This window comes from Schistocerca gregaria, chromosome 1, assembly GCF_023897955.1.
Source record: "Schistocerca gregaria isolate iqSchGreg1 chromosome 1, iqSchGreg1.2, whole genome shotgun sequence".
Classification (NCBI taxonomy): Eukaryota; Metazoa; Arthropoda; class Insecta; order Orthoptera; family Acrididae; genus Schistocerca; species Schistocerca gregaria.
Genome location: NC_064920.1, coordinates 805,325,799 through 805,353,054, shown reverse-complemented (window position 1 = coordinate 805,353,054; position 27,256 = coordinate 805,325,799). Strand labels below are relative to the sequence as shown.

At 41.3% G+C, this 27,256-nt stretch overlaps 1 protein-coding gene across 1 annotated transcript in view; it reads right to left on the bottom strand.

Annotated features, from left to right (window-relative positions):
• The window catches only part of LOC126270326 (CAP-Gly domain-containing linker protein 1-like), a 536,038-nt gene that overhangs the window by 13,965 nt on the left and 494,817 nt on the right, over nt 1-27,256 (bottom strand). The window contains 2 exon segments of the mRNA XM_049974062.1: nt 20,483-20,630; nt 26,416-26,533. Coding sequence (XP_049830019.1) covers nt 20,483-20,630; nt 26,416-26,533 — 266 coding nt within the window.

Sequence of the window (27,256 nt, the reverse complement as noted above, 5' to 3'; positions counted from 1 at the left end):
TAAATTACAGCATCATCTGTGAACAACCTAAGAGAACTGCTCAGATTGTCACCCAGGTCATTTATATAGATCAGGAACAGCTGAGGTCCCAGGACACTTCCCTGGGGAACACCTGATATCACTTCAGTTTTACTCGATGATTTGCCGTCTATTACTATGAACTGTGGCCTTCCTGACAGGAAATCATGAATCCAGTCGCAGAACTGAGACGATACCCCATAGGCCCGCAACTTGATTAGAAGTTGCTTGTGAGGAACGGTGTCAAAAGCTTTCCGGAAATCTAGAAATACGGAATCAACTTGAGATCCCCTGTTGATAGCGGCCATTACTTCGTGCGAATAAAGAGCTAGCTGCGTTGCACAAGAGCGATGTTTTCTGAAGCCATGCTGATTACGTATCAATAGATTGTTCCCTTCAAGGTGATTCATAATGTTTGAATACAGTATATGTTCCAAAACCCTACTACAAACTGACGTCAATGATATAGGTCTGTAGTTAGATGGATTACTCCTACTACCCTTCTTAAACACTGGTGCGACCTGCGCAATTTTCCAATCTGTAGGTGCACATCTATCGGTGAGCGAGCAGTTGTATATGAGTGCTAAGTAGGGAGCTATTGTATCAGCGTAATCTGAAAGGAACCTAAACGTTATACAATCTGGACCTGAAGACTTGCCCGTATCAAGCGATTTGAGTTGCTTCGCAACCCCTAAGGTATCTACTTCTAAGAAACTCATGCTAGCAGATGTTCATGTTTCAAATTCTGGAATATTCCATTCGTCTTCCCTGGTGAAGGAATTTCAGAAAACTGCGTTCAATAACTCCGCTTTAGCGGCACAGTCGTCGGTAACAGTACCATCGGCACTGCGCAGCAAAGGTATTGACTGCATCTTGCCGCTTGTGTACTTTACATACGACCAGAATTTCTTCGGATTTTCTACCAAATTTCAAGACAATGTTTTGTTGTGGAACCTATTAAAGGCATCACGCATCAAAGTCCGTGCCAAATTTCACGCGTCTGTAAATTTTAGCCAATCTTCGGGATTTCGCGTTCTTCTGAACTTCACATGCTTTTTCCCTTGCCTCTGCAACAGCGTTCGGACCGGTTTTGTGTACCACGGGGGATCCGTTCCATCTCTTACCAATTTATGAGGTATGAATCTCTCAACTGCTGTTATTACCATATCTTTGAATTTGAGCCACATCTCGTCTACATTTACATAGTCAGTTCGGAAGGAATGGAGATTGTCTTTTAGGAAGGCCCTTAGTGACACTTTATCCGCTTTTTTAAATAAAATTATTTTGTGTTTGTTTCTGATGGAGTTGGAAGAAACGGTATTGAACCTAGCTACAACGACCTTGTGATCACTAATCCCTGTATCAGTCATGATGCTCTCTATCAGCTCTACTATCAAATTCCAGTCCCCCATCACAGACTTTCATTGCCCTTAACAATTTTAGTTAAGTACAACAATAATAATGTCTCCTTCATACATACAGTGATAATCACAGCACCACCCCTGTAAATAGCACTCTCATAACTGTCTTTTAAGCCAAGCACATTATTTTCTTAATTTAATGCCTATGCCATTGAAAATTTGTCTGGCATCTAGTACAATGGCTCCCTAGCAGCCACTCAACATCCAAAACATGCAATTTTTTCTCATATAGTACTGTATATCATACATGTGTGATTACCCATGCTGCTAAACTTTCCACATCCTGCTAATTACATAATTCAAAATGCTGTTTTCGTGCATGAGAGACTTGCAGTATATATACCAACTTTCCTTACCAGACATCAGAGAGTTATAAAAGACATAATGAATGAATTGTCAATATCCTGTACTCCAAATCAAATGGAATGTTAAAGTCAAGGATAATTGATAGATTAAGGAGACACCATGGCCAATGTGCCTTGTAACCTTCAAAGCATGACTTCAAGGCCTGATCGTGTTTATATGCATGCTGTGCGACCTGTGCATGAGGCCTGTTCTGCAATGCTTAAACTGACAATGGCATCACCACCCTAATGAACAAGGTCATAGTATGAAACATTGTGCGCACTGTGAGGGCTGCATGACATTAACAAATGTGGCAAACAAGCACCTGCCTTTTGTATACAGTACTCAGGAGGGCATCTGATTAATTCAAGAGTGTGCTCAGAGAATATCCAACAGCGGCGAATTAACCAGTGCATGGCGATAAAAGGCATTACATACTGGAGACAGTCCCACAAATAGACTTTGTCACATGTACAGATGTAGTCAGAGGAAACTTGGTGCCTTCCCAGATATTTATACACTCTCATCCAAGTACAGCGTGTCACCTGAGGTATTCAGACACCACCAAGCAACTATATGAAAGGAACAATTCTTCTGCAAATGAACCACTTCAAAAGGCACACATGTTTCACCAATATCAGCTACATATACCAGTGAAAGGAATCACATTTTCAATAATTCAAGACACAGTAACAATGCAAATTGGGCAAAATGGAGACAATGGCAGTGCAACAGAGAACTGGAAAAGAAAGAGATCATTTACTACCACATAATATGTTCACAAGCTAATGTATCCCAAACACAGTTCAACCAATGGGAAGCAATACATACCACAGCTGCTCCAACCCACAGGCTTCAAAAGGGCCACATTGTTCAAAATGGCTTTATTGAAGCAATTTATAATATAGTAATAAATGTACTACGATAGATAATGGGTAGCCTACGTGCAGGATCAAACAACAGTAATGTAGAAAAATTAATTGGAGAGTTGCTACCAAGTCTGGGTCTCAACAATGGTGGGATACGTTAAGAATATAACAAATTGGAATGCTCAATCCACCCATTAAAAGTAACAAAATGGCCTCCTATATTTTTTATGTTCCAACCATATATCAGAGTACGCAATATGTAAAACTCTTTTGCTGCTGGATGAACCATTTTTCTTTCTTGGATTTAATGTCATTTGAGACAATGGGCATGGGAAGAGTGGATATTTCATAAGAAAAGGAGTCTTATATAAAATTCAAGGAGATGAAAGACAAAAGATACTATGGCAAGCCACTACAGCTACATTACAAATGAACTGGAATGAAATAAATGTAGCCTCAGTTTACAGATCACAAAGGGAGACCATAGCAACAACTGAGCATCTGCATTCAGTATTTGGTAGTGCATCTGAAGATAATACTGCGTCATTTTAAAGCTCATCACCCTGCTTGGAACTCAGACCAAGAAAACACCATTGTCAAAATGATAGAAGAGATAACTGATGAAGATAAATTAATTGCCCTCAATGACAGTTCACCAACAAGGAGTACTGCACCGAACAAGATACACATTTGGTGTCACCGAGTTTATCATTAGATTTTGCCTGGGAGATAGTCGCAGAACCTCTTGGATCTGATCATGCACTCACCATTTTCAGATGTGACGGATGGGTGATGCATGGTGTCACATGGCCAGCCAACAAGTGGAAAATTCCGAAAACAGACTGGAAGAAGTACACTACTGTGCTCTCAGAAAAGATACAGACATTTTCAGAATATGGAGAAACAAGAACAAACTATACAAATTTTATGGCTTGTTTTGAGAAAGCTCCAATACTATCTATCCCACAAAATAAACTCTTTGTTCTGAAAACTGAAACATTATTGGTATGTTGGGATGAGGAATGCAATAATGCATTACTGGAATAAAGGGAGCACTAAAACCATGGAGAAGACATGCTTTGGGAGAATATTACATAAATATTGATAGACTATAGGCAGGAGTGAAGTGAATTTTCAAAAATAATAAATCTGCATGGATAAACTTCTGTAGCAACCTTAACAAAGACATACACAACTCAACCATCCAGAAAAGGGTTAAGCATATACATAGAACCTGGAACGACAGTAGTACAACAGTGCTTACAAACAAATTACTGGACAACTTCTTGAAATGTATAGCACCAGACTCAGTTGAACAACACAATGATGAGGAAGATGAGGAAGGAGACTATTTCCTGAATGAATGCTTTGCTGTTGTGGAACTCAATGTAGTCCTGTTGTCTGGGAGAAGAAACGCCCTAGGGACTGACAGTACATATTACAACATGCTCTCTTCCTTAATGCAGAAAAAGAGGTACCATTTTTGTAGTTGTTTTAATAAAATTTTTGAAAAAAAGAATTTATATCCCTCAATGGAAGGCATCGTGAACAATGTCGTAGGAGAACATGTAAACCATCTAATGAAATAACCTTCTGTAGGCTAATAATGCTCCTTGGCTGCACACAGAAACATATACGTAGGTAGTGGTATGAGCACTACAACATGTCCCCCCCCCCCCCCCCCCCCCCCCCAAATTTTGGTTTTTGGAGAATACATGACATGAACAAAACACTAATAAAATTTAAGGTACTTATCATTTATTGTCCTATCTTACTTGTACATTTCTAATTAGAGTACATGTTTCAATCATCATCTTCAGATCTAAGTAGTCACATCAGCAACCTGTATTTTCTACTCAGAACTACATATCAGAGTTCAGGAGTTGTGTCAACAATCCATCTTCTTTACTCAGAACCACATATCAGAGTACAACACTTTGATATGTTGACACAACTACTTAAATCTGAAAATGATACTGAGTGATCAAAACATGTAATCCAATAAAAATTTGCAACTGAGATGGAACAATAAATCAGAATTATCTCAAATATCAACACTATTGTTGATTCTCAGAACACAAATATGTAGTAACCAATATCCAGGTAAGCCTCAGTTGCAATGGATATTTCATTCCTATTGTTACTGCCACGAATTATGTATATGATAATGTCATCTTCTTGATTATGGCTGCCAAAATGCAAAGGTAGAATATTCCCAGTGGCTTTATGAGCAAAAATAGCTTCCCTTGGGTTCAGTTATCTCACTCCCACTTTTCAATATATTTATGTTGGAAACAGTTGCCACAAAACATAACAGGTTTACAGTATGGTGCTGATCAGTGTGTTTACTGAGTGAGTGATACCCTTCCTGGAGGCCTGCAGAGATAAACTATACAAGTATATAGAGAACAATGATTTTGAAATATCATCTAGCAAGTCTTCGGTTCCACTTTTCACCAAACACAGGGTTTCTCCTATGGAGATGATGAAGCTTGGGCCATATGAACGACCAGTCAGGACAGTAGCCATATATCTTGGACCTGGTATCAATCACAGACTCTTGGGGAAAATACATATTACAGAAGCTATCATAAACTATATAAAGTCCATCAACATATTGCACACTATCATGGACGTGAGTTGGGGAGTGGATGCAGACATTGGACTAAGATTGTATTTTGTTTTGGTAAATCCCTACATGGATTTCACTTGTCTTGTTTTGAGTCAGCTCTGGACACATCTAAGACAATACAGCATACAAAACACTTAGAGTATGCCTGGGGGCAATGCAATCCACACCAATTAATGCTCTTTTAGTTGAAGCAAGTGAGCCTCCCCTACATATACATCACAAATACATGAGTGTGAAATTTTTACTCAAACAGTCAGAACTTGCACAAGACATGATATTACAAGACATCTATACCCTAATAGAGTTGTGCTATACATCCAGTTATTGGCTCAATAAAAGTCTCCCTCCTCTTGTTGCTGCATAAATAGATACTAGTCAGTTACTCAAATGAAGCTTATTGCAGTCAAGTCTTTGAAGGAAGCACTTGAGAATTCACGACTTCCAGAGACATATTGCCTCAGTACGCCAATATTGATTATTTTTGAGAGGTGGATATGGCGACTGAATATGGCATAATGAATTGCCAAAACTGGTAGCAAAAATAAAATAAAATAACATCTCAATTGCACAGTTGTCTGGCGAATTTCTTTGTTAAACATTTGATCATCCATTGTCTCAGGTCCACAAAGGATCAACAGGGACTCATAAATCTGATGTTATCGATCACAAATAGGTAACAGAAAGTTACCACATGCTGGGTAAAAGCACACTGTACATACCTGCCAATGAATAAGTAGACAAGTTAACCAAAGCAGCCATCTATGATGGAGTGATGGGGGACACAGAATTATGGGCTACAGGTCTCTTAAATGTCATTAAATTAAGAATCAAAGAAAAGTGGCATGATCCCTTCCAATACAAAGGTACAGATTATGATAGACTCAACAGGGTGCTGATTCCTAACTTCTGGCATGAGAATAACTGATACTCCGGAACACTCATGAACACTACAAGGTGCCTCACATTTAACCACAGCTGTTACGGGAAGAGTCTATATCGTAATGGTATGGCCATACCCCCATTGCATCCTCATTGTGCACATGTGAAGAAGAGGATATCAGTCACATCTCTTTTGGCTGTATGGACAGATACAATGCTACAAGCCATCTTCTACTATGTCTGGCCACCATCAGTTACTGTTTGTGACATTATCACCCAACTGCTTTGCCTGAAAGACGTGAGAATATGTTGCCTTTTGTATGCCTATTTGCTAGAAGAGCAACTCAAATTCTTACATGAGTGTATTGTAATTTTATGTTTATGGTAATGTGTTAAACATTATGTGTATGATAATGGCTGTGCAGATGAAAAAATGCGTGGTGTAGGGTACCTTGTCTCTCTGCTAGTCAGTCCCTTTTCTGTTCCTCTCACAAATGGTGCAAGGGAAAAAGACTATCTATATGCTCCTGTACGAGCCAGCATGTTTACTGAAATTACCAGTAACAAATTTAACATTTAAATGTTTTTCTCTGTGACTAAGATGTCATAAATTCCTGCAGCAAATCTATTATTTTTTGGGAAATACGGGGTATTCACTTTCCTCTTGAGATGAGCCATCATTGACTGTTTCTATGTGAGTCCTCATGCTGCAGAGACCATGAAGTCTCTTGCAAATAAATTGCATATACAATAATGATGTGTCAAATTTGTCTTACAAAATGTTCTTTTTAGCAACTTCCTCTGGCGAATCTTCTTGGGTTATCAGCCAAGTCATAGTGTCATGCTATCGCAATGTTTCGATGAGTCTCATACTCATCATCTTCAGGTAAAGAGTGGGTTCCATATAAATTTCATTCCACCTGCTGGACCGCAGAGTCCTCTGCTGAGGGCCCAGTAGGTAATCCATTGGTTAGAATGGATGGGGGTCTAGACATCAAGTCCCAGTGCTGCAGCAAAGGCAGCAGGCATAACAGACGGCCGGCACCAGCTCTCGGCACTGGCCCCTACCCCCTTCCACCCTCTTGCTTGGCCCCCCATCACTGGCCATGACGCCTCTTCTGGAGGCAGGTGGTTGGCCCTGCCTATAGGGTCCTTGGCAGCAGAGTCTGCTGTCTAGCAGCTATAAAGGAATTAAATGGACACAAATATGACACTTCACCTGAATTACTGAAGAGTGTAAACTCACAATGAATATAAACTCCAGGAGGCTGCTCAGTTGCCTACTAAAAGAACTGACAATTGTGCTCACTGAACACATACTCTGATAATGATTGGAATGCCACTCAGCTCTCCAAGTAGACAGTAACACCCTGTGGCATACACTAAAGATGTGTCAAAATTCCCCCTCTGCATGGAGAGTGCGGACTTGTCTTCAGAGATGCAGATGCGACCAATGTGCACATCAACATTTTTGGAAAGCAATTCAGATCTGCAGAGGCATAGGACAGAGAACACGAAACCACAGCCTGGCAGCATCTTGCTGCATTTCTTGCAGCAGATGATGATGAAGAGGATGACTGGCCACATTTAACTAGTGAAGATGTGGGAAAAGTCATCAAATCACTGCCTAAAAAGAAGGCCTCAGGTAATGACCAGCTCAACAATTGACATTAGGAAACGTCCCTCCCACCGCACACCCTTAGCTATAACCCACCTTGTGAACATCTACAATGATATCTCACAAACACAGTAATTTTCAAAGCAACAGAAACTTGTGGATTGTGTTGCGATAATGAAACTCAACATCTTCTCATCTCACAATACTACTGACCAATCCAGTCTACTGGCAAACCTCAGCAAAGTCTACAAGTGCCTTCCACTTAAGCCCATCAGGCAACACATTAAAAGAGGACAAGTATTGCCAAAATTCCAGTTTGTATTTCAGCGGAAACACTCTGCTACACAAGAAATACTGAGGGTGGTTGGAGAAGTTACAGACTGCTTCAACAGAAAAGCTGTTGGGAGACGGTGCTTCTATACATAACTAAAGCCAATGATTCAGCGTAGTGCACCAGTCTTTTATACAAGCTCTAATTCCACGGCTTCCCTGTAAAATAGTAAGGATTATACAGAGCTATACCTTAAGCAGGAGCTTTTCCATGAAAATAGGATCCTCAAACTCCTCCAGAAGACTCATACGGAGCAGGAGTTCTGCAAGGGTTAGTGTTAGCCCTGTACTTGATAATCCATACATCACTGATGTATCCACAGAACTCCACGTAAACACTGGATGACACTGCTTTTTTCGCCTGCTCAATTAACGGAACTTGGTCGCAAGGCATCTCCAAATTGTATTAAACAAAATGGAAAATGGGGCAAAAACTATCACATTACAATAAGCTGAGATAAGATGCAGGTCACTATGCTTACCATGTGCCTCAGAAAAAGACCTCCCTACAACAACTCGTACAACTACTTAGACTACACTGACAGTATCTTCCCTGGGGAGATATAGCAAGGTAACTCTCAGAAAAGACTCACATACAAAAAATACATTAAGGGACCCAGCCAGAAAGCCTGATGAAGGTCGCTGTACCAATTTCTACATGTTGAAAGATTGCTATTGGCATTGATGTGTGCCAGATCTTATCGCAGCCCAATACAGCTGATTTTACAGTAAGCTGTACTCTGCACCTGCCTTAACAATTTCTGACAGTGGACTTGCATATCATTGCCAGTGTCGAAACTGCGAGAACCAGATTTTGTAATCAGGCTTACATATTTCATGAAAATGCTCGAGAGTCAGAAAATAACTTCATTAAAAATCCACACTGATATAAGGCTGCACAATGCAATTACAGAAAGCAAAACTGTTATTAGATTAGTGCCATGAAACCATAACAAAAGTACAAAAACACAAGACTCACCTAAAAGCCATGCCATTCATAATCATCACCCTGTAAGTTTGAAGGAAATGTCATAAGACAAAGCATCTCACAGAAGAGACAGTTAAATCTACTGGACAATGATGAACATGACACTTTATCTCAACACTTTGATTCATCTCCACATGGTACCTTGACTCAGCTGGTAAGTTGAGAACATTTTATCAACAAAATTCAGAAACCCAGAATTTCTACATTGCACTGGAAGTTTCTATCTGTCCGGTAGCACACAAATTCATGAGCAATGATTTCTTTTAGCTACAAGGCAAAACAGTTTTACATTCCATGATAGCATTTTATTTTTTTCACTGAAGTACTTTTTTCCTCACAATAAAATACACACTCCATGCACCTGTAAACTTTGAGAATGTTCTAACAATCTATAAGTTTACATTTGTTGGTGTTTCTGGCTTTTTTGAACATTCCTAGTAAAGTTAGTTTCTTCATTAATAACTAACTAAAAATTTTCTTTTGGAAAGCATTTGATCATATTATTGACTAATTATTTATATTTTGTTCAAAATATTCAACTTTATCAAATATTTACAATGCTGTAAGGGGGCAAACTGACCTTAAAGTGTCTACTTCAATGATAATCATTATAGGAACAAAAAACACTATGAAACAGATCATCATTCAGTTTCATGACAACACGTGTGGAGAATCAACTAAAATAAGTCAAGAGCACTCTCAACATTGTTTAGACAGAAGTACTCCAAACAAGACTGCAGGGTGTGGAAAAGACCTGCCTCAGCCCGTTAACAATGTTTGAAACTTTTAAAAAGAAGGGACAGCTTCATTACAGTATTGAACAAAGCTGAAGCCTCACTGACATACAAAAGCTTAATGAAGTTAAAACGAGTAAAAAGATACTAACTCAAAAAGTTTTATATTAATGTGAAGTACCACAGTCATTTAAGCAGTTGCTCATTTCTCATATGGCACCAAGCTTGACTATGACAAAGAGAAGGCCAAAAAAGAATTTTCTTCCATAGGTCAACCCTTTTTGAAACTAAAATTTGCCTGGTCCAGCAAATATAAAGCCACATATCTGCAAAAACCATCATTTGTAACACCAAATCCTTCAATGTCGGCACCTAACCCAGAATTTCCTCTCCGAAAACAAAAATAAAACAAAAAAAAGAACAACAAAATCTAGGCAGCATTCTTCTGCTCCACTTCCTGGCCTTCCTCCTCCTTCTTCTTCTTTTCCCCCCTTCCCTCCTAGAAACAAAGGTCCTGTTTCCAAACAACTCAAAATGTAGCCACCTTGATACACAGGCCTTGCATTTTCATGAGATTAATCTGGCAAGGCTTTGAATTTCTCAAAGCAAAACCCAGAATTAGTTGAACACACAGGGTTGCCTTTCAATACCCTTCCAATTTTCACAAGTTGCTTTTCAAACTCTCTGACATCGAAAAACCATCAGTCCACCCCAAAGGTTCATACCCTGCAACTGTTCCTGCTGTAAAATCTGCACCCAACTTACACTAGCCCCAACACTGAAAAAATTTACACCAAACATTCTATACACACAACTGTTAATTACATTACTGACAAGTGTTTATTGCCCAGCTTTATATGTATAAACAAGCACCACCAAAAAGGAAGAATATGAAAAATAATACAAATGAACTGTCCACTTGGTGATATCTAGTAGCCCCAAGATGAGCACATTTTTGTAGTATTACTCCAGAGATTTGAGTGATTACTTATATTGTACATAACTTTTTATTCATCTCATCCAGCACCAGTTACCATAAATTTTGGTGAGCAACTATAACCTCCTTAACCCCCTTCCTCCATCAACTTGTATTTTCTATATTTTTATTTTATTATAATTTTGTATTTATAAATTTTTCTTTTCTGATTCAACTTTGGACTCTTTAAGTTATTCTTGCAGCTGGAGTCCAAAATTTCTGTTAATCATGCCTTTTGCATTCTTGTGGAGATATTTCTGCAGCAACTTTCACCCCCAAACAAATATTTCTTTATATCTAACAGAAAAGTTCAAATTTAGCTTTAAAATTTTTAAGCCAAGAAGTCAAATGTCAATTGTAGCCTTAAAATCCTGTAGTGATTCTTTAGTAATTATTTATTTTTCAAAAACCTTTCACCCACTTCTTTACCCCATAATGGTTGAATTTCTAAAAATGCTGAATCATGTATTTTCTATTTTCTGATTGAGAAACCAAATACCAGTTTTCATTGGTCTAGCTCCAAAACTGCTTTAATAGCAACATTTTTCATAAAAAGACTTTGTCCCTTATTTCATCCACTTAGGGTTGGAATTTTGAAAAGTCCCTTCCTAAATGATGCCAACAGTATTAGATCCACATCTTCTCCAAATTTCAAGTTACTACCCTTAGTGGTTTGGGCTGGGCAATGATAAGTCAGCCAGTCAGTCAGGACATTGCCTTTTATATGTAGAGATGTCAGCGTCTTGAACAATTATGCAATTTGTTTTATGCCTGCTAATTTCAACCTCTTTGGAGACTCAAGATCTCATGTGTGAGAAACAATGTGGATTCTGTTAAGGTTGAACAACCACATAAAATTAGATGCAAGAAAAGTCAAATGCCAAACTGAAATACATTGGAAGAAGACAAAGCAAATGTAGTCAATCCATGAAGGAGGTAGCTTACAAAACCTGTATATGACTAATTCTTGAGTTTTGCTCGTCTGTCAGGAATACAAGAAGGGTATGAGTAGATTCAAAGAGCTTGAATCAACCCATATTTGTTTAGTCAGCATTGGAACATGATGGATCCTTGTCTTCCTTTACTCTCACACAGGTGGTCCCTCTCATCCTGGGATCTAAGTGACCTGTCCTTCCTTTATAGACTTCCCCAACCTACTCTCCTTTACTCCCCCAGGAAGCAACAAATAGTTCCTAAAACTCAGATACTCTCTTGCATTTCTGTATGCATCTATCAGTAATATTAAGAATGTTCCTCCATTCTGTATAATAATTTTTGGTTTTGCTAATGAATTTTGCTTTTGATGTAACTGGAAAAAACTGTACCATAATAGTTGAAATAATACAGATCAAAATAATATAGACTCTCTTTCAGTCTCCATTGTGCCCAATAATTATAAAAGTGTCTTGATTGGAAATGCTTCTCTATACAGACTATATCTAAAATCATGCTCTGAGGAAGAATGATCATAGATAGACAAGCAGAATGCTGTTTCAAAGCATTCTCCTTACAACAACAACAGTATCTTATTTGAGTATACCTTTCAGATTATATGGATTACTTCTACATTTAGGAGATGACTATTATCTCTATAAAATATATTTAGCTTTTGCTGCCCATGCATGTTAAATTATGATAGTTTCTTCCCAATTTTTAACTATAATGAAAATTCCAGGGTGTTAAAATAGGGGAGAGACAGCCACTTACTTACAGAGGACTGGCAAGTGGCACATGGAAATATGTAACAGAAAACAGTTAGCAATATCTTTTGAGCTCTTTCTCCTCTTTTTCTTTTTTAAGTAAGATTACACACACACACACACACACACACACATATATGCACGCACACAAACAGACAGACAGACATCCTCAAGGAATACAGTCACGGTACTGGCAAGACTTAAGCACTCAGAGCAGTTGCCTACGTAGACTGAGGTGGTGAGGGGGAGGGAAGGATGTATGATGCAAGGAGGGATAAGCAGGCTAGTATGAGGCAAGTCTTTCACAAGATGAATCAGCGGCTACCCAACAAAATGAAAGGAATTCAAGGGGTAGAGCATGGTGTTATAACTTTTAATCACCAATAATTGCATGGATATTCAAACACTCTCTCTTAGAAACAATAGCTGATTACATGATAACAACTCAGTATCTCCTATTTGACTGCCATGCCGTGACATGCGGCCGGTGCCGTTTGTAGCTAGGTGGCGCTCAGCCGAGTTGCGGAGCGCCTCTATCGCCGTTTGCGCGTACTGTCGTGGCGGCACTATTAAACGTCGTGACACTGTCACAGCACTTTTCTCCCCCTGAAAAAAAAACACTCACTTCCTTGGAGACATGGACAGTGCGGAGACATCCATGGCCTCTTGTGAGGCCCCGAGAAGATCCCGCGGAGAGACACCAGAGTATGGTCGAAAATGTCCAGGACGGAAGCTCGTGTGTGGAACGTGCCTCCTGGACGAGATGATGGGTGAAAACTCCGGAGCAGTATCCATAGGTGTCATGGACCTGGGGGTGTGCTCCAGCGAGATGGGTCCCAGAGAAGGCGGCGTCGTGACTGGGACCGGTTCCAGCGTACTCGGAAGCGGTAGCGACGTCGGCTGCATCAACACGTACGGTCGATCGGCAGTGGTGACAGGACTGGCTTCTCAGGCTGGTGGAGGTGAAGGAAGGGGCGGTGGCACCGGCGTGGCCACCACTCGTGGGCGCATCTGGTCATAATGGCGAACAACTGTGCCGTCGTCCGTACGTATTTCACAAAGCTGGCGGCCGCGAAGAGCCTTGACCACCCCTCGAATCCATTTAGGGCGAGATCCATACCCTCGAGCCCACACGTCGGCGCCCACCGAGTATTTTCCCACACTAGGGGACACAGCACAAGGCCTGACAGTGAAGCAGGTGCAGTAGAGGGCGCGGTTGACGGCCATGCAAGAGTTCAGCAGGGCTGCGATCACCCAGGGGCATGAAGCGATAAGAACTCAGAAATTGCAGCAGAGTGTCTTCTGTGGAAAAGTCACTAAGGAATTTTTTCATCTGCCTTTTGAAAGTGTGGACAAGGCGCTCGACCTCCCCATTCGATAGCAGATGGAAGGGCAATGCTGTAACATGATGAATCCCTTGTCCAGTACAAAAATCACGGAAGGCCTGCGAAGAGAACTGAGGGCCATTGTCTGTGACGATCGTGGATGGAAGACCTTCTAGCGCAAAGATTTTGGACAAAGCCAATGTCGTCACCGCAGTGGTGCGTGACGGACATCTAACAACAAACGGAAACTTCGAGAAGGCATCAATCAACAGTAGCCAATAAGCACCAAGGAAGGGGCCGACAAAGTCAGCGTGCACCCGTTCCCATGGCTGTGCTGGATCAGGCCATGGAGAGAGCATTGTACGAGGTGCAGCCAGTTGTTGAGCACACTGACCACACGCAGCAACCATGTGGGCGATGTCCGAATCAATACTGGGCCAATAAACATGCCTGCAGGCCAGGGACTTTGTCCGAGAAATACCCCAATGACCTCGATGCAACATTTTGAGAACATCTTTGCGAAGAGAGGCTGGCACCACGACCCGTGGAGATGCGCCATCCGTGGCCAGAAGAACAACGCCATCACAAACAGACACATGAAGGTGCAAGGCGTGGTAGTTACGAAGGGGATCCGATGCCCGGCCCTTCGTCCTGTCCGGCCAACCCCGTTGAACAAAACCGATCACTCGACACAGGACCGGGTCCCGCGCAGTAGCCAACGCGACCTGCGAACCTGTAAGTAGAAAATCCTCGACCGTACGACGTTCTTCCTCATCAATGTGGAAACAGTAGTTCATCACAATCGAAAACCGGGTCGGGGCCCATCGGCAATTGTGACAATGCATCAGCATTGGCGTGCTGGGCCATGGGGCGATAGTGAATCTCATAGAGAAAACGAGACAAGTATAAGGCCCAATGTTGCAGGCGGTGAGCTGCCTTATCCGTAAGCGACGCCGATGGGCTGAACAGAGAGACCAGCAGTTTGTGGTCGATGATGAGGTGAAACTTAGAACCATACAAAAAAACGCTGAACTTTTTTAGAGCATAAATGATAGCGAGCGCCTCCTTTTCGATTTGAGAGTAACGCCGTTGCGCATCGTTGAGGGTCTTGGAAGCATAGGCGATGGGGCGAGAACAGCCCCTAGGCCATACTGTGACGCGTCAGTCGCCAGAACCAAGTGCTGACCCGGACGGAATGTGGCAAGACAAGGCGCTGACTGCAAATGCGCCTTCAGGCGGACAAAAGCCTGCTCACACTTGTCGGACCAACAGAAAGGGACGTTTTTGTGTAACAGCTGATGCAGAAGATGAGCTACCACCGCTGTGGATGGAATGAATTTGTGATAATAAGCAATCTTTCCTAGAAACGCCTGAAGTTCTTTGACTGTAGACGGCCGGGGTAGAGTGTTAATGGCCGCAATGTGCTGACGTAGAGGACGTATACCCTCATGGGACAAGTGGAAACCAAGATACACAATGGAGGGTTGGAAGATCTGTGACTTGTCCAGATTGCACCTCAACCCAGCCGAATGCAAAACCCGAAACAGTGAATGCAAATTACGAAGGTGCTCCTCAGTGGAGGCCACCGTGACAACAATGTCATCCAGATAGTTTATGCAGCCGGGAACGGAAGCCGTGAGCTGTTCCATAAACCGCTGAAAAATGGCCGGTGCGCTAGCGACGCCAAATGCTAACCGCTGGTGCTGATACAACCCACAAGGAGTGTTGATAAATTCCTTGGAAGTAGCATCCAACAGCAACTGATGGTACACATCCGATAAGTCAAGTTTGGAAAAGAACTGGCCCCCAGCGAGCTTGGTAAACAACTCCTCAGGACGGGGAAGAGGATAAGTGTCAATGAGGCTCTGAGCATTGACAGTGGCTTTAAAATCACCACACAATCGCAGACTCCCATTTGGTTTAGAAACCACCACAATCGGCGATGCCCATTCGCTGCAGGTAATAGGAAGGAGAATCCTTGAAGCTTTTAACCTGTCTATCTCAGCCTTGACAGGTGCATGCAACGCCACCGGAATAGGGCGTGCCTGGAAAAACTTAGGGCGAGCCGTAGGTTTAAGAGTAATGTGGGCTTCAAAATCCTTGGCACAACCCAGACCAGCAGAGAACACGGATGAAAATTCAGAACACAATCCGTCCAGCTCTTGATATGGAATATCCTCAGATATGAGGTGCACATCATCATCAATGGAGAGCCCGAAGAACTGGAAAGCATCATAACCGAACAGGTTTTCAGTGCCCGCATGATCCACCACACAAAACGTGAGTGGCCAAACAGCAGACTTGTATGCAGTGGAAGCATCAAACTGGCCAATGATAGGAATTTTCTGTTTATTATAAGTCCTCAGATTTTGCGTAACTGGAGACAAAGGAGGGGAACCCAACTCCAAATATGTGCGAGATTTAATGAGAGTTACTGCAGAGCCAGTGTCCACTTGCATGTGGATGTCTTTATCCAGAACACGAACAGTAACAAACAACTTATTTGTTTAAGGAAGCACATAGTGAACATCCATGTCCGATGCCTCGTCCTCATCGACAGGAACTTTAGGGGACTGACACAAAGAAGCAATGTGGCCTTTTTTCCTACATGAATTACACGTGGCCAAACGTTTTGGACATGCGGCCCTGTCATGCTGTACGAAACAATGGGGACAATAAGGAAGTGCGGAACGAACCTGCTTCTGTGGTTGCTGGTTTCGCTGCGAGCATTGCAGCCCAACGCGACGTTGTTTACGCGAGTGAATCGCCGCCACATCTTCGTTCTCCTGTGAAACAGGGAAATTGTCCGTGTCGAGAGTTGACTGTACAGCGCCTACATCACACCACGCGTCTATTTGCACGCCAGCAGCGTGAGACACTTCAAAGGATTGAGCGATGCTTAGAACTTCTGACAACGACGGGTTTGGCAGTTGTAGGGCACGTTGCCGAACTTCTTTATCAGGAGCAAGCCGTAGAATAGCATCCCTAATCATTGAATCAGCATAAGACTCATGATGAGTGTCTGTGACAAACTGAAATTTCCTACTCAGACCGTGTAGTTCCGCCGCCAAAGCCCGGTAAGATTGATGGTGCTGTTTACGACACCAGTAGAACGCCACGCGGGCGGCAACGATGTGGGTGTTTTTGGGGTAATAGTTAGACAATAAGTCACACATTTCTTCGAAGGACAGATAGGCAGGAGATAGCAGCTGATAGATCCGTGGGGAAATCCAAGATAGAAATAACGACTTACACATAGGAGCGTCGACAACGCCGAAAGCCAAGAAGTGTTGCCACAAACGCTTCTCATAATCCTCTCAGTCTTCAGCGGCCTCGTCGTAAGGAGGGAATGGAGGCGGAGAAGAGGAAGACAGATGATGAGTAAGCAACGTCAACAACGCCTGAATCGCAGCCGTCAGCTGTGTTTGTTGTTCAATGAGCACTTGCATAAGCTGTTCCATGTCTGCCCCGTCATGAACACACAAATCCACAATGCAGTGAAAACATCCGATCGCCAAAAGTGTTATAACCTTTAATCGCCAATAATTGCGTGGATATTCAAACACTCTCTCTTAGCAACAATAGCTGATTACATGATAACAACTCAATATCTCGTATTCGACTGCCATGCCATGACATGCGGCCGGCGCCATTCGTAGCTAGGTGGCGCTCCCGCGCTCAGCCGAGTTGCGGAGCGCCTCTATCGCCATTTGAATGTACTGTCTTGGTGGCACTGTTAAATGTGGTGGCACTGTCACAACACATAGGGATAGAGAAAGAGGGGGGGGGGGGGGGAAGGGGCAAGGAAGGTGGTTCGAAAGGGAGACATGTGGATAAAACATACTGCACACAACAACACGAATAACAACAGCAACTTCACTACATGGGCCATTTGGACACTCCCTTCCAACACAATACAGGTGAGAATTGTTTCTCTGGCATGTCCTGCACTCTCACAACCCACTGGCATAAACCTCTGCTAATTTGTTTCTCAATACTTCACTTTACCTTCTCCCTTCTCCCTTTACCCTGCCCATATCATTTCTTCCCCATCCAGATTATGTACTGCCTCTGACCTCCTCCTCCCCTCCACCACGTGGTCTCTCTCTCTCTCTCTCTCTCTCTCTCTCTCTCTCTCTCTCCCGCCCTTTTTTCCATTTCTCTACCTTACTCCCTCCCCTCCCTGCTTCTTCCTTCATTACCATATTCTTAGGTGTCTGTGTGCCTGTGAATAGGTAAGTGGTTGCCTTTCCCCCCTCTTCCCAATTTGTCTCATTTCTCTTCACTTTCCTTTCTTACCTTTTCTCTGCCCCTTTGCCTGCCTTCCTCTTTCCTCCAATCACTTAAGTACCCCTAGACTTTCATTCACCTTCTCCCTGCATAATTATTATGTACTTTACTTTTCATTTTCCTTGTAATTTTCCAGCTTTCTCTCTCTTATTTCTCACTTTTCATTTCCTATTTTATCTTGTTCTTTATTTCTCAACAGTTTATTGTGGTGAACATGGTGGCAAAATACCATAATTTAGACATCATTACAGATTATTTTTATCATACGACTGCTGCATTTCATTTCGTTTCAGTTTTTCAAAAAATACCATTAACAAAAATGATCAATTTCTGAAGTAGTCTGACAAGTACCAAAGCTAATCACTGAACACCATCCCCCCCCCCCCCCCCCCAAAATTGCTTAAGACATTCATAGACACGAATAAAAGACTAATCTTGTTAATTTTCAGTGTGTCAATAATATCAACTTAAATAGAAATAAATTTTTTACCAATATATTTGCATTTGCACTGATTATTAACCATACCATACCAACACTCACATAGTGGGATGTACTAAAAGACTGTTTATACAGTATCACAAATCAGGAATGAACATTTCAACTGATTTTCCATCAGTAATGTTGTATGCATATATCCACAGTGTTGTCAGACTGTACTGAAACATTTTACTGGATTATAACAGTTTCCATATTTTGCAGTGGCCTAACTAAGATTGTTTGGTATTGTGCTATTGTTTTATATGCTTTGCATTGGAATTTTTTGAAAGTGGTGTAATTTTTGTATTATTTTCATAATCAAAGCTGTTAGTCTGGTTTCACTATTGTTCACTATTGTAACCAATATTGCACTTCTACGATACCTGAAACATTATGAATTTTATTAACTTAAAAGTTTGGAGTAGGTATTAAAATCCATGGAGAAGAAATAAAAACTTTGAGGTTCGCTGATGACATTGTAATTCTGTCAGAGACAGCAAAGGACTTGGAAGAGCAGTTGAATGGAATGGACAGTGTCTTGAAAGGAGGATATAACATGAACATCAACAAAAGCAAAACGAGGATAATGGAATGTAGTCGAATTAAGTCACGTGATGCTGTGGGAATTACATTAAGAAATGAGACACTTAAAGTAGTAAAGGAGTTTTGCTATTTGGGGAGCAGAGTAACTGATGATGGTCAAAGTAGAGAGGATATAAAATGTAAACTGGCAATGGCAAGGAAAGCGTTTCTGAAGAAGAGAAATTTGTTAACATCGAGTATAGATTTAAGTGTCAGGAAGTCATTTCTGAAAGTATTTGTATGGAGTGTAGCCATGTATCGAAGTGAAACGTGGACGATAAATAGTTTGGACAAGAAGAGAATAGAAGCTTTTGAAATGTGGTGCTACAGAAGAACGCTGAAGATTAGATGGGTAGATCACATAACTAATGAGGATGTGTTGAATAGAGTTGGGGAGAAGAGAAGTTTGTGGCACAACTTGACCAGAAGAAGGGATCGGCTGGTAGGACATGTTCTTAGGCCTCAAGGGATCACCAATTTAGTATTGGAGGGCAGTGTGGAGGGAAAAAATCGTAGAGGGAGACCAAGAGATGAATACACTAAGCAAATTCAGAAGGATGTAGGTTGCAGTAGGTACTGGGAGATGAAGAAACTTGCACAGGATAGAGTAGCATGGAGAGCTGCATCAAACCAGTCTCTGGACTGAAGATCACAACAACAAACAATCCCCCATTACAATAAATAACTAAGTGTGTTTAACAACTAAAGTCTGTATGGTGCTTAAAGATTCTGCATCATGGAATCAAACACTTAGCCAGGACCTGAGCTGCGGGGAGGTGAGGAATTGGGTGTGGAGGGTGGGCAACTCATGTTTTACAGTGAATGACAAAAGAGCTTTAACATCCCATAAGAAAAGACTCTATATACTTTTGCTACTAGTCAATATCCAATACAATTTCTGGCTTTCTTCAACTGATGGTCAATTAATACTCTCCCTGCACCATGAAAAGTCTGATGTCAGAAGGGAAAAGGGCACAGAAAGAGGAAAGTGCCTCATAAGCACGTGCAACACAAGCAGCAAAGTCGTAATTGCAAACATCAGCCACCTCATTGGTAGTTCAGTAAGTGGACCAAAGTCGGTAGTTCCGGCTGTAGGGTCTGCCCCAGTTGACATACCTAAAACTGCTGTGAATTCTGGTGCTGCAGGGATACAACATCTCTTTGCTTGATGAGACGAGATATGAGATCCATCTCTTCTGTATCTCACTGGATATGCCCTCAACTGGAATGCTCACAATATGTACATATCAACTAAAGCATATGAAGTTTCAAGTGGTATTACTGTTTATCAACTTACCATCACTGTTAGCATTCAGCAATGATTGAGACACTGTATGTTCCATTTCCGTCACCTTTTTCTGTAACTGTTGCTTTTCCTTCTCCATACTCTCTACCATCATTCTGTACTTCTTGGCATTAGCCCTCTCTTCCATTAATCCAAGTATCTGTAGAAAAGAAATTAAAGTCCTAAGAACTGCAACACATTTCTTTAATATTTCTGCATTGTGGACTTATAAGTGATTTTGTTTTGTTTGTAGAAAATCAAACACAGCTATTATTAGATGAATTCATAAATATGTAGAGGCCCCTGTGACACATCTGTGACATGTGTGCACTGCAATAAAAGCTGTTAAATATTTTAAGATTTAATTTTTTTAAATTGTACACTAACCAATGAATGCATGGTGTGCTTACTATGGTCCTTCTAGTAAGGAGTATACTAGATTAGACATAGAAAGCAGAATGTAAGTGCAATGATACAAAGAAAAACGGAACTATAATTCATTTTTTTCACATCTGCTATACCATTAGCATAGCAGAACACTGATGTCATTAGGGATGGAGCCCAAGTCATATTGGGAAAAGATGGGAAAAAATACCGGTATGCCATGTGCTTTGAAAGGAATCATGCCAAGATTTATGTTAAAAGATTTAGGAAAAATCATGGAAAACTTAAATCAGGATGGCAAGAATTTGAATGGTTGTCCTCCTGAGTATGAGCACACAGCCTTACCACTGCACCACCATGCTCAGCATCAATAATCAAACAACCTGATTCAGCCAAGGTGGGCTATCTTTACATTTAGAATAAAATGATATAGACAAAAATAGAAAAGACATCTCAGAAATGACATCAAAATAAAAACAACAAAATAAAATAATCACAGCATACCCATAGTATTACAACACCATGCTTGAATAAAACAGTCATGAGCGGTTCAAGTGAGCAACATGTAGTCAGAATTGATATGTTAAAAGTTCATTTAAGTGCACAACAAATAAAATTTGGTAGTATGGCTATTTATCTTCTATGAAACCTTTTTTATGAGGGTTACCCAGAAAGTAACGCAACACATTTTTTTTTCCTCAGCCAAAAACAATACTACAAATGTGAAAGATAAAATCTCCTGTGTGAGCGTGCCAACAAACAGATAGCGTAGCTGCAGGACAGTTTCAAAATGATGTCTGTGGGTGTTGTACGTTACAAGCAATGTGCCATTATTGAATTTCTGACTGCACAGGAAGAAACTGTGGGGAATATTCACAAATGCTTGTGCAAAGTCTGTGGAGCATCTGTTGTCAACAGAAGTACAGTGAGTCACTGGGCACGGAGGGTGAGGTCATCAGGAGGCAGTTCGGCAGAACTCCCTCATTTGCAGTGGTCAGGGAGACCATCCACTGCTGTCACACCTGACATGTTGCAGCAAGCTGATGTTGTCGTTCACAAGGACAGATGCATTACAACTCAGCAGTTGGCACTATATCTGTCAACCAACAAAGGAAGTGTGGATGCATTTATTCACACTCTTGAATATTCAAAAGTGTGTGGAAGACAGGTCATGCGCGCAAGACAGGTCCTGCAGTGTCTAATGGTGGACCACAAATCGCACAGAAAAAACATTTGTCTTCAATTGTTGCAACATTTTCAAGCTGAGGGGGGGGGGGGCTTCTTGTTCTGGACTGTGACAGGTGAAGAAACCTGGATTCACCATTTTAAGCCCGAAATAAAACGACAGTTGATGGAATGGTGTTATTCCCACTCCTCACAGAAGAAAAAATTCAAAGCAACTGCTACCACTGGTCAGATCATGATCATCATGTTGTGGACTGTGAAGGTGTGATTCTCATTGATGTGATGCCAAGAGGAGGTACCATTAATTCAGAAGCATATGTCAACACATTAACAACACTCAAGACACGCTTCCAGCGACTTCAGCACCACAGCAACCCAGGAGATGTTTAGCTGCAACACGATAATGCTTGGCCCCACACAAGTCTGAGGACTGCTGAACACATTGTAAAACAGGGTAGCGCTACCCCATCCTGACCAGCCCCCTCGGACTTCCACTTGTTTGAGCTATGAAAGGATGGCATTTGTGGAAGACATTTTGAGGACAATGAGGAGGTGATTCACACAGTGAAGCACTGGTTCCGCCACCAGGACAAGAGTTGGTACCAACACAGCATTCACGCCCTTGTTTCACATTGGAGGAAGGCCATAGAATGGGATGGAGATTACGTAGAAAAATAGGGTGCGTAGATAAAACACCATTCTTTTGTGTGTGTAATTCTCATATTTTTTAATAAAGAATTTTTGAAGAAAAAATGCCGTGCATTACTTACTGGGCAACTCTCGTTTACCGTTTGTATTTACCTTCTCTCAAGCTCTGTAAAAAGTGACATGATGCTCATAATTTTTCCATCATTATCTTTTTCTGCCATGTAATGACTTTTCAATCATTGCTATGTGTTCAGAGATATTCATATTTGGCTTTCTTACTGCAGTTACTCCTCAGATACCTAATGGTTAAGATTACTGTTTGCAAAATGCAGGAAATATGGGTCTGAGTTTCAGTCTCACATAAATTTTCACTTGTCACGAGACATTCATCAACATACGGTACTTTAATCATAATAATAAAATGGGCACCTGAAAAGAGAGCTCAAAGTGAGAATTCAAAATGCTGCTTGGAGATATAACAAAACTTAAGAGAGTGGTAAGTAGCACTAGGAAAGAAAATGACGAGGTATAACAGAAACTCATGAGCAAAATGAACAGAATATAAACTACTCGTGAAAGATTCTGCACCACCTCCATATCTGCCAACTAGTGTGGGATTAGATACAATGGGAGCAGGGGAAAAAAATAATATGCAGTGCCCCTCTCCCACACAAAAAAAAAACGGTCTTCTGACTGCCTTGATGTCGAATGCCACAAAATCTTCTTCTGTGCCAATCTTTCATCTTTGAGTAGCACTTACACCAAATGTCTTCTGTTATTTGTTGGATAAATTCCAGTCTCTGTCTTCCCCTACAATTTTTATGCTCAACACCTCTTCCTGGTATCATGGAAATTATTTCTGATGTCTTAGGACCTGTCCTACCATCTTGTCCCTTCTTTACGTCAATGGTTTCCATATTTCTTTCTTCAGTAATTCTGTGTGGAATCTCATTTCTTAACAGTGCATGTAACTGTCAACATTATTCTGTAGCACCACATCTCAAGTGCTTTGATTCTCTTCACTTCCATGCAATGCTCTGCTCCACATGTACATTCTCACAAATTTCTTCCTAAAATTAAGGCCAATCAATATTTGACTAGTAGACTTCTTTTTGCCTGAAATACCTTCTTTGCCTGTGCTAGTCTGCTTTCTACGGCCTTTTCAGGCATGTACTAACCCCCACATATTTTCTATATTATGGAGAATAGTAGGAGTATGTGGGGGGAGTCACAATGGGCAGCTCTCTCTCACCAGTGGTTGTGAACTTGTACAATGAACACTTCGTGGAAGGGGCCCTAACATCATCCAAATGGGAACCCAACTACTTTTTCCATTATATCGATGGCACATTTGTTATCTGGCTTCTTAAAAGGGACAAATTCTTCGTCTTTCTTGTACATCTGAACGCCATACATCCCAACATCAAATTCACTATGGAGACTGAAGAAGAAGAAGAAGAAGAAGAAGAAGAAGAAGGAAGACTAACATTCCTGCACATCATGGTCAACAGAAGTGCTGATAGCACACTGGGCCATGGTGTGTATCAGAAGAAAATGCACACTGGCCTGTATTTGAATGCATATAGCTGTCACCACCTTGTGAAGAGGAAAGAGGTGATAAAAACACTACTACAGAGGACACACACAACCTCAGATGCAGAGAACCTGCCACAGGAACTGAAACACCTCAGAACTGTGGTGACACTAAGAATGGTAGATTAAGTGTGCTCTTTTCCCCACCACTACAGCACAACCTATAGAGATGGATGCAATCACAGAGGAAGAGGTAGCCACAGCCTTTATACCATACACTGGCATGCTACTGGGAAAAGTTTGGCGCATACTGAAAAAACACCACATAAGAACAAGTTGATGGTCACAAAGCACTGTTTGTCAGAGAACCATGTAATAGAATACAAAAGTATCGGGATTTTATCACAGACTTCCAAACAGTGGGGCAGTATCATTAGAGTAGCTATTGAAATTAGCACCAGGGATAATCTTATCAGTCTAGACTGCAGCTATAACCTCAACATGGCTTGGGAAACAGCACTGGGTCTAATTAAGAAGGCACTCAGCAAACAAAATGACCTGGCAACCACTGTGGACAGAGAAGCTACAACAACGCTAAGACAGATGATGACACAAGCATCTCCGTGACTGCCAACATTCACCCTCCGCTGCAGACCAGGGAGGGAATAGCTTGAGTGGGAGGGACATAAGTCAGCTGCGCATCCTCAGCAACTCAGTTCCCCAATGCACCTGACAGTGGTGACATGTCTGATTGCCAAAATATTGTGCCTTTTGGATGCTTTGGATGGGTAGTATACCTGTGGACTGTTTGATAAATTTAAATGAATTTTGTTTTGACTTTTCTATGTGCTGAATGAGCCCTTCAGATGCCCAAATAAATAAAAATAACCAAAATAAATAAAGCCTGCTCAAAAGAACAGATCTTTTAATATATGTGATGCGAAAATCTGCTGCAAGGCAACATTCAATATCATGTTGAAACACCAGGGGCATTATAATATGCTTAGATCCTATTTGGCATGCTGTCTGAAGGAGGTCAAGACAGCAGTGATGGTGGCCCTCTTAAGGTCATCCATTGTGTGAGGCAAGTGCCTGGAGCTCAGTTGTGTTCATATAAGCAAATATTGTATGCTGTTCAATTCGATTGTTTCGTTCCTCCTGGAGAAAAGTGAGCACAAAGTTGGCATGTTATGCTCATGGATTATGGCCTCAATGGTGAATGCATCACCAAAATCTTAACTGTAGGGCTAGAAAAGATACTGGAGGATCTTGTTACTATAATCTACACACCTCAAATTAGAGGTGTCTGTCGTTCACAAATGATGGAAGCCCAAAATGTGACTGACCCAGCTCCCCGACATACCCATGGGACAGCTTGCCTGAGATGGGCTTTGGTAACTGGCTCCGTCCATGCTCCTTATGTTGATCATCAGATGTTGGTCAAATACAACATCTGTCAGTGAAGCGAACCTGACACCAATGATCCAGGTCCTATTGCAGGTGTTCCCCTGTTCACCTATGCATGCCACAATGTTGGGGAGCCTATACTGTTGTGCATAATGGATACCAAGAGACCACATTAATTTTGTGGAGGTGGCTGTATACTGTCTGGATCAACACAGCCCTCACATTTGCCTCCATAAAGATAGTGCACAGCTATCTTGCACTGTTCTCATCTATATCACAATTTGTAAGTACCAGTCATCAGATGGCAATGATGGGCGTGAGCAAGCACTACCAGGCAGCAGATATTCAGTGACTTGTATATCACAGTAGCAGCTGAATGTTTAAATGTTGTTGTTGTGGATGTACATATCAGCAGACAACTTCCTATTTCAACAACCCTTCTTGTGTAAAGTGACAACACACACCCTGTCTAAGCTTGAAATGACACTTTGACACATACTGTCAGACTGAACAATGTATACAAAGTCACAGTGTCACACTGGTGACAGGAGACACAGTGCACTCTACAGAACTGTACTGAGAATACATGGTTACTCTCACCTCATATTATACAAGTGGCTGCACATAGCAATTTCTTGTAACTGAAATAGTATTGAGAAAGAGGTTTACGGTAAAAAACCGTAGACAAGTCATGAGGATAGTGAAAAACTGTTTTCTAACAGAAACTGAACGTTATGATTGCACAAAAACTGTTGTTATGTAAAAGAAAATTATGACTAGGCACTTACCTCCACTTTCTGATTCTGGAACTCTTGCTCCTTTTGCCTGAGCGTCAACTTTGCCTCTTCTAATAAGGTCTCCATTTGCTTCCTCTCTTCTTCTTTACTTGCTTTTAGTTCCTTCTCTCTGAAAATTACCAAATATAATTTGTATCTGTAAGTTAAATACGGTGGATATCTTAACAGGTCCATGAAGCTATCTACACTTGTTCAAAATCTGTTAAATACAGCAGAGGCAGAAGTCAGACATTATCTGCTTCCATTACATGTATGACATTAATTCCTGCTAAAACCAGCAGCATAAGAGTTTATTTTACCAATTCCAAGTTTGTTCTGAAATATATTTCTAGTGTTGTCACTTAAGGCAAAAAAGAACATTTTTTTCTGAACTGATTTATTCAGTCATGAGACCTGCTCATATAGCATATCATGCAGCACACTAGCTTGTGTGACAGGGAGGGGAAGCAAACTCAAATGGAATTCACTTCTCAGATTAGCGACCATGGGCTCTTACACCAATAAGTATGACTGTGCTTCTTAGGCAGTTTCCCACACTTATTTAGGCAAATACTGTCTGGTTACCTAATTCTACCTCAGAAATACAATACACGAACAGTTAAAATATGGCACCACACAGAACATGATTCAGACAGATGGCACTCAATACCTTCCTCCCTTAGGTGACCTTCATGACTGTGGTTTGGTATCTGGAAGGGCAACAAGCCACAAAGTTAAATCTAATATATAAAAAAGGAATATGCATTTGTTCATCTTGTATCTATTCCTATACCAGTCTCCTTATGGCGATGAAACTTTGGTGAGTTGTGCACAAAACAGCGAAGGTGTCTGT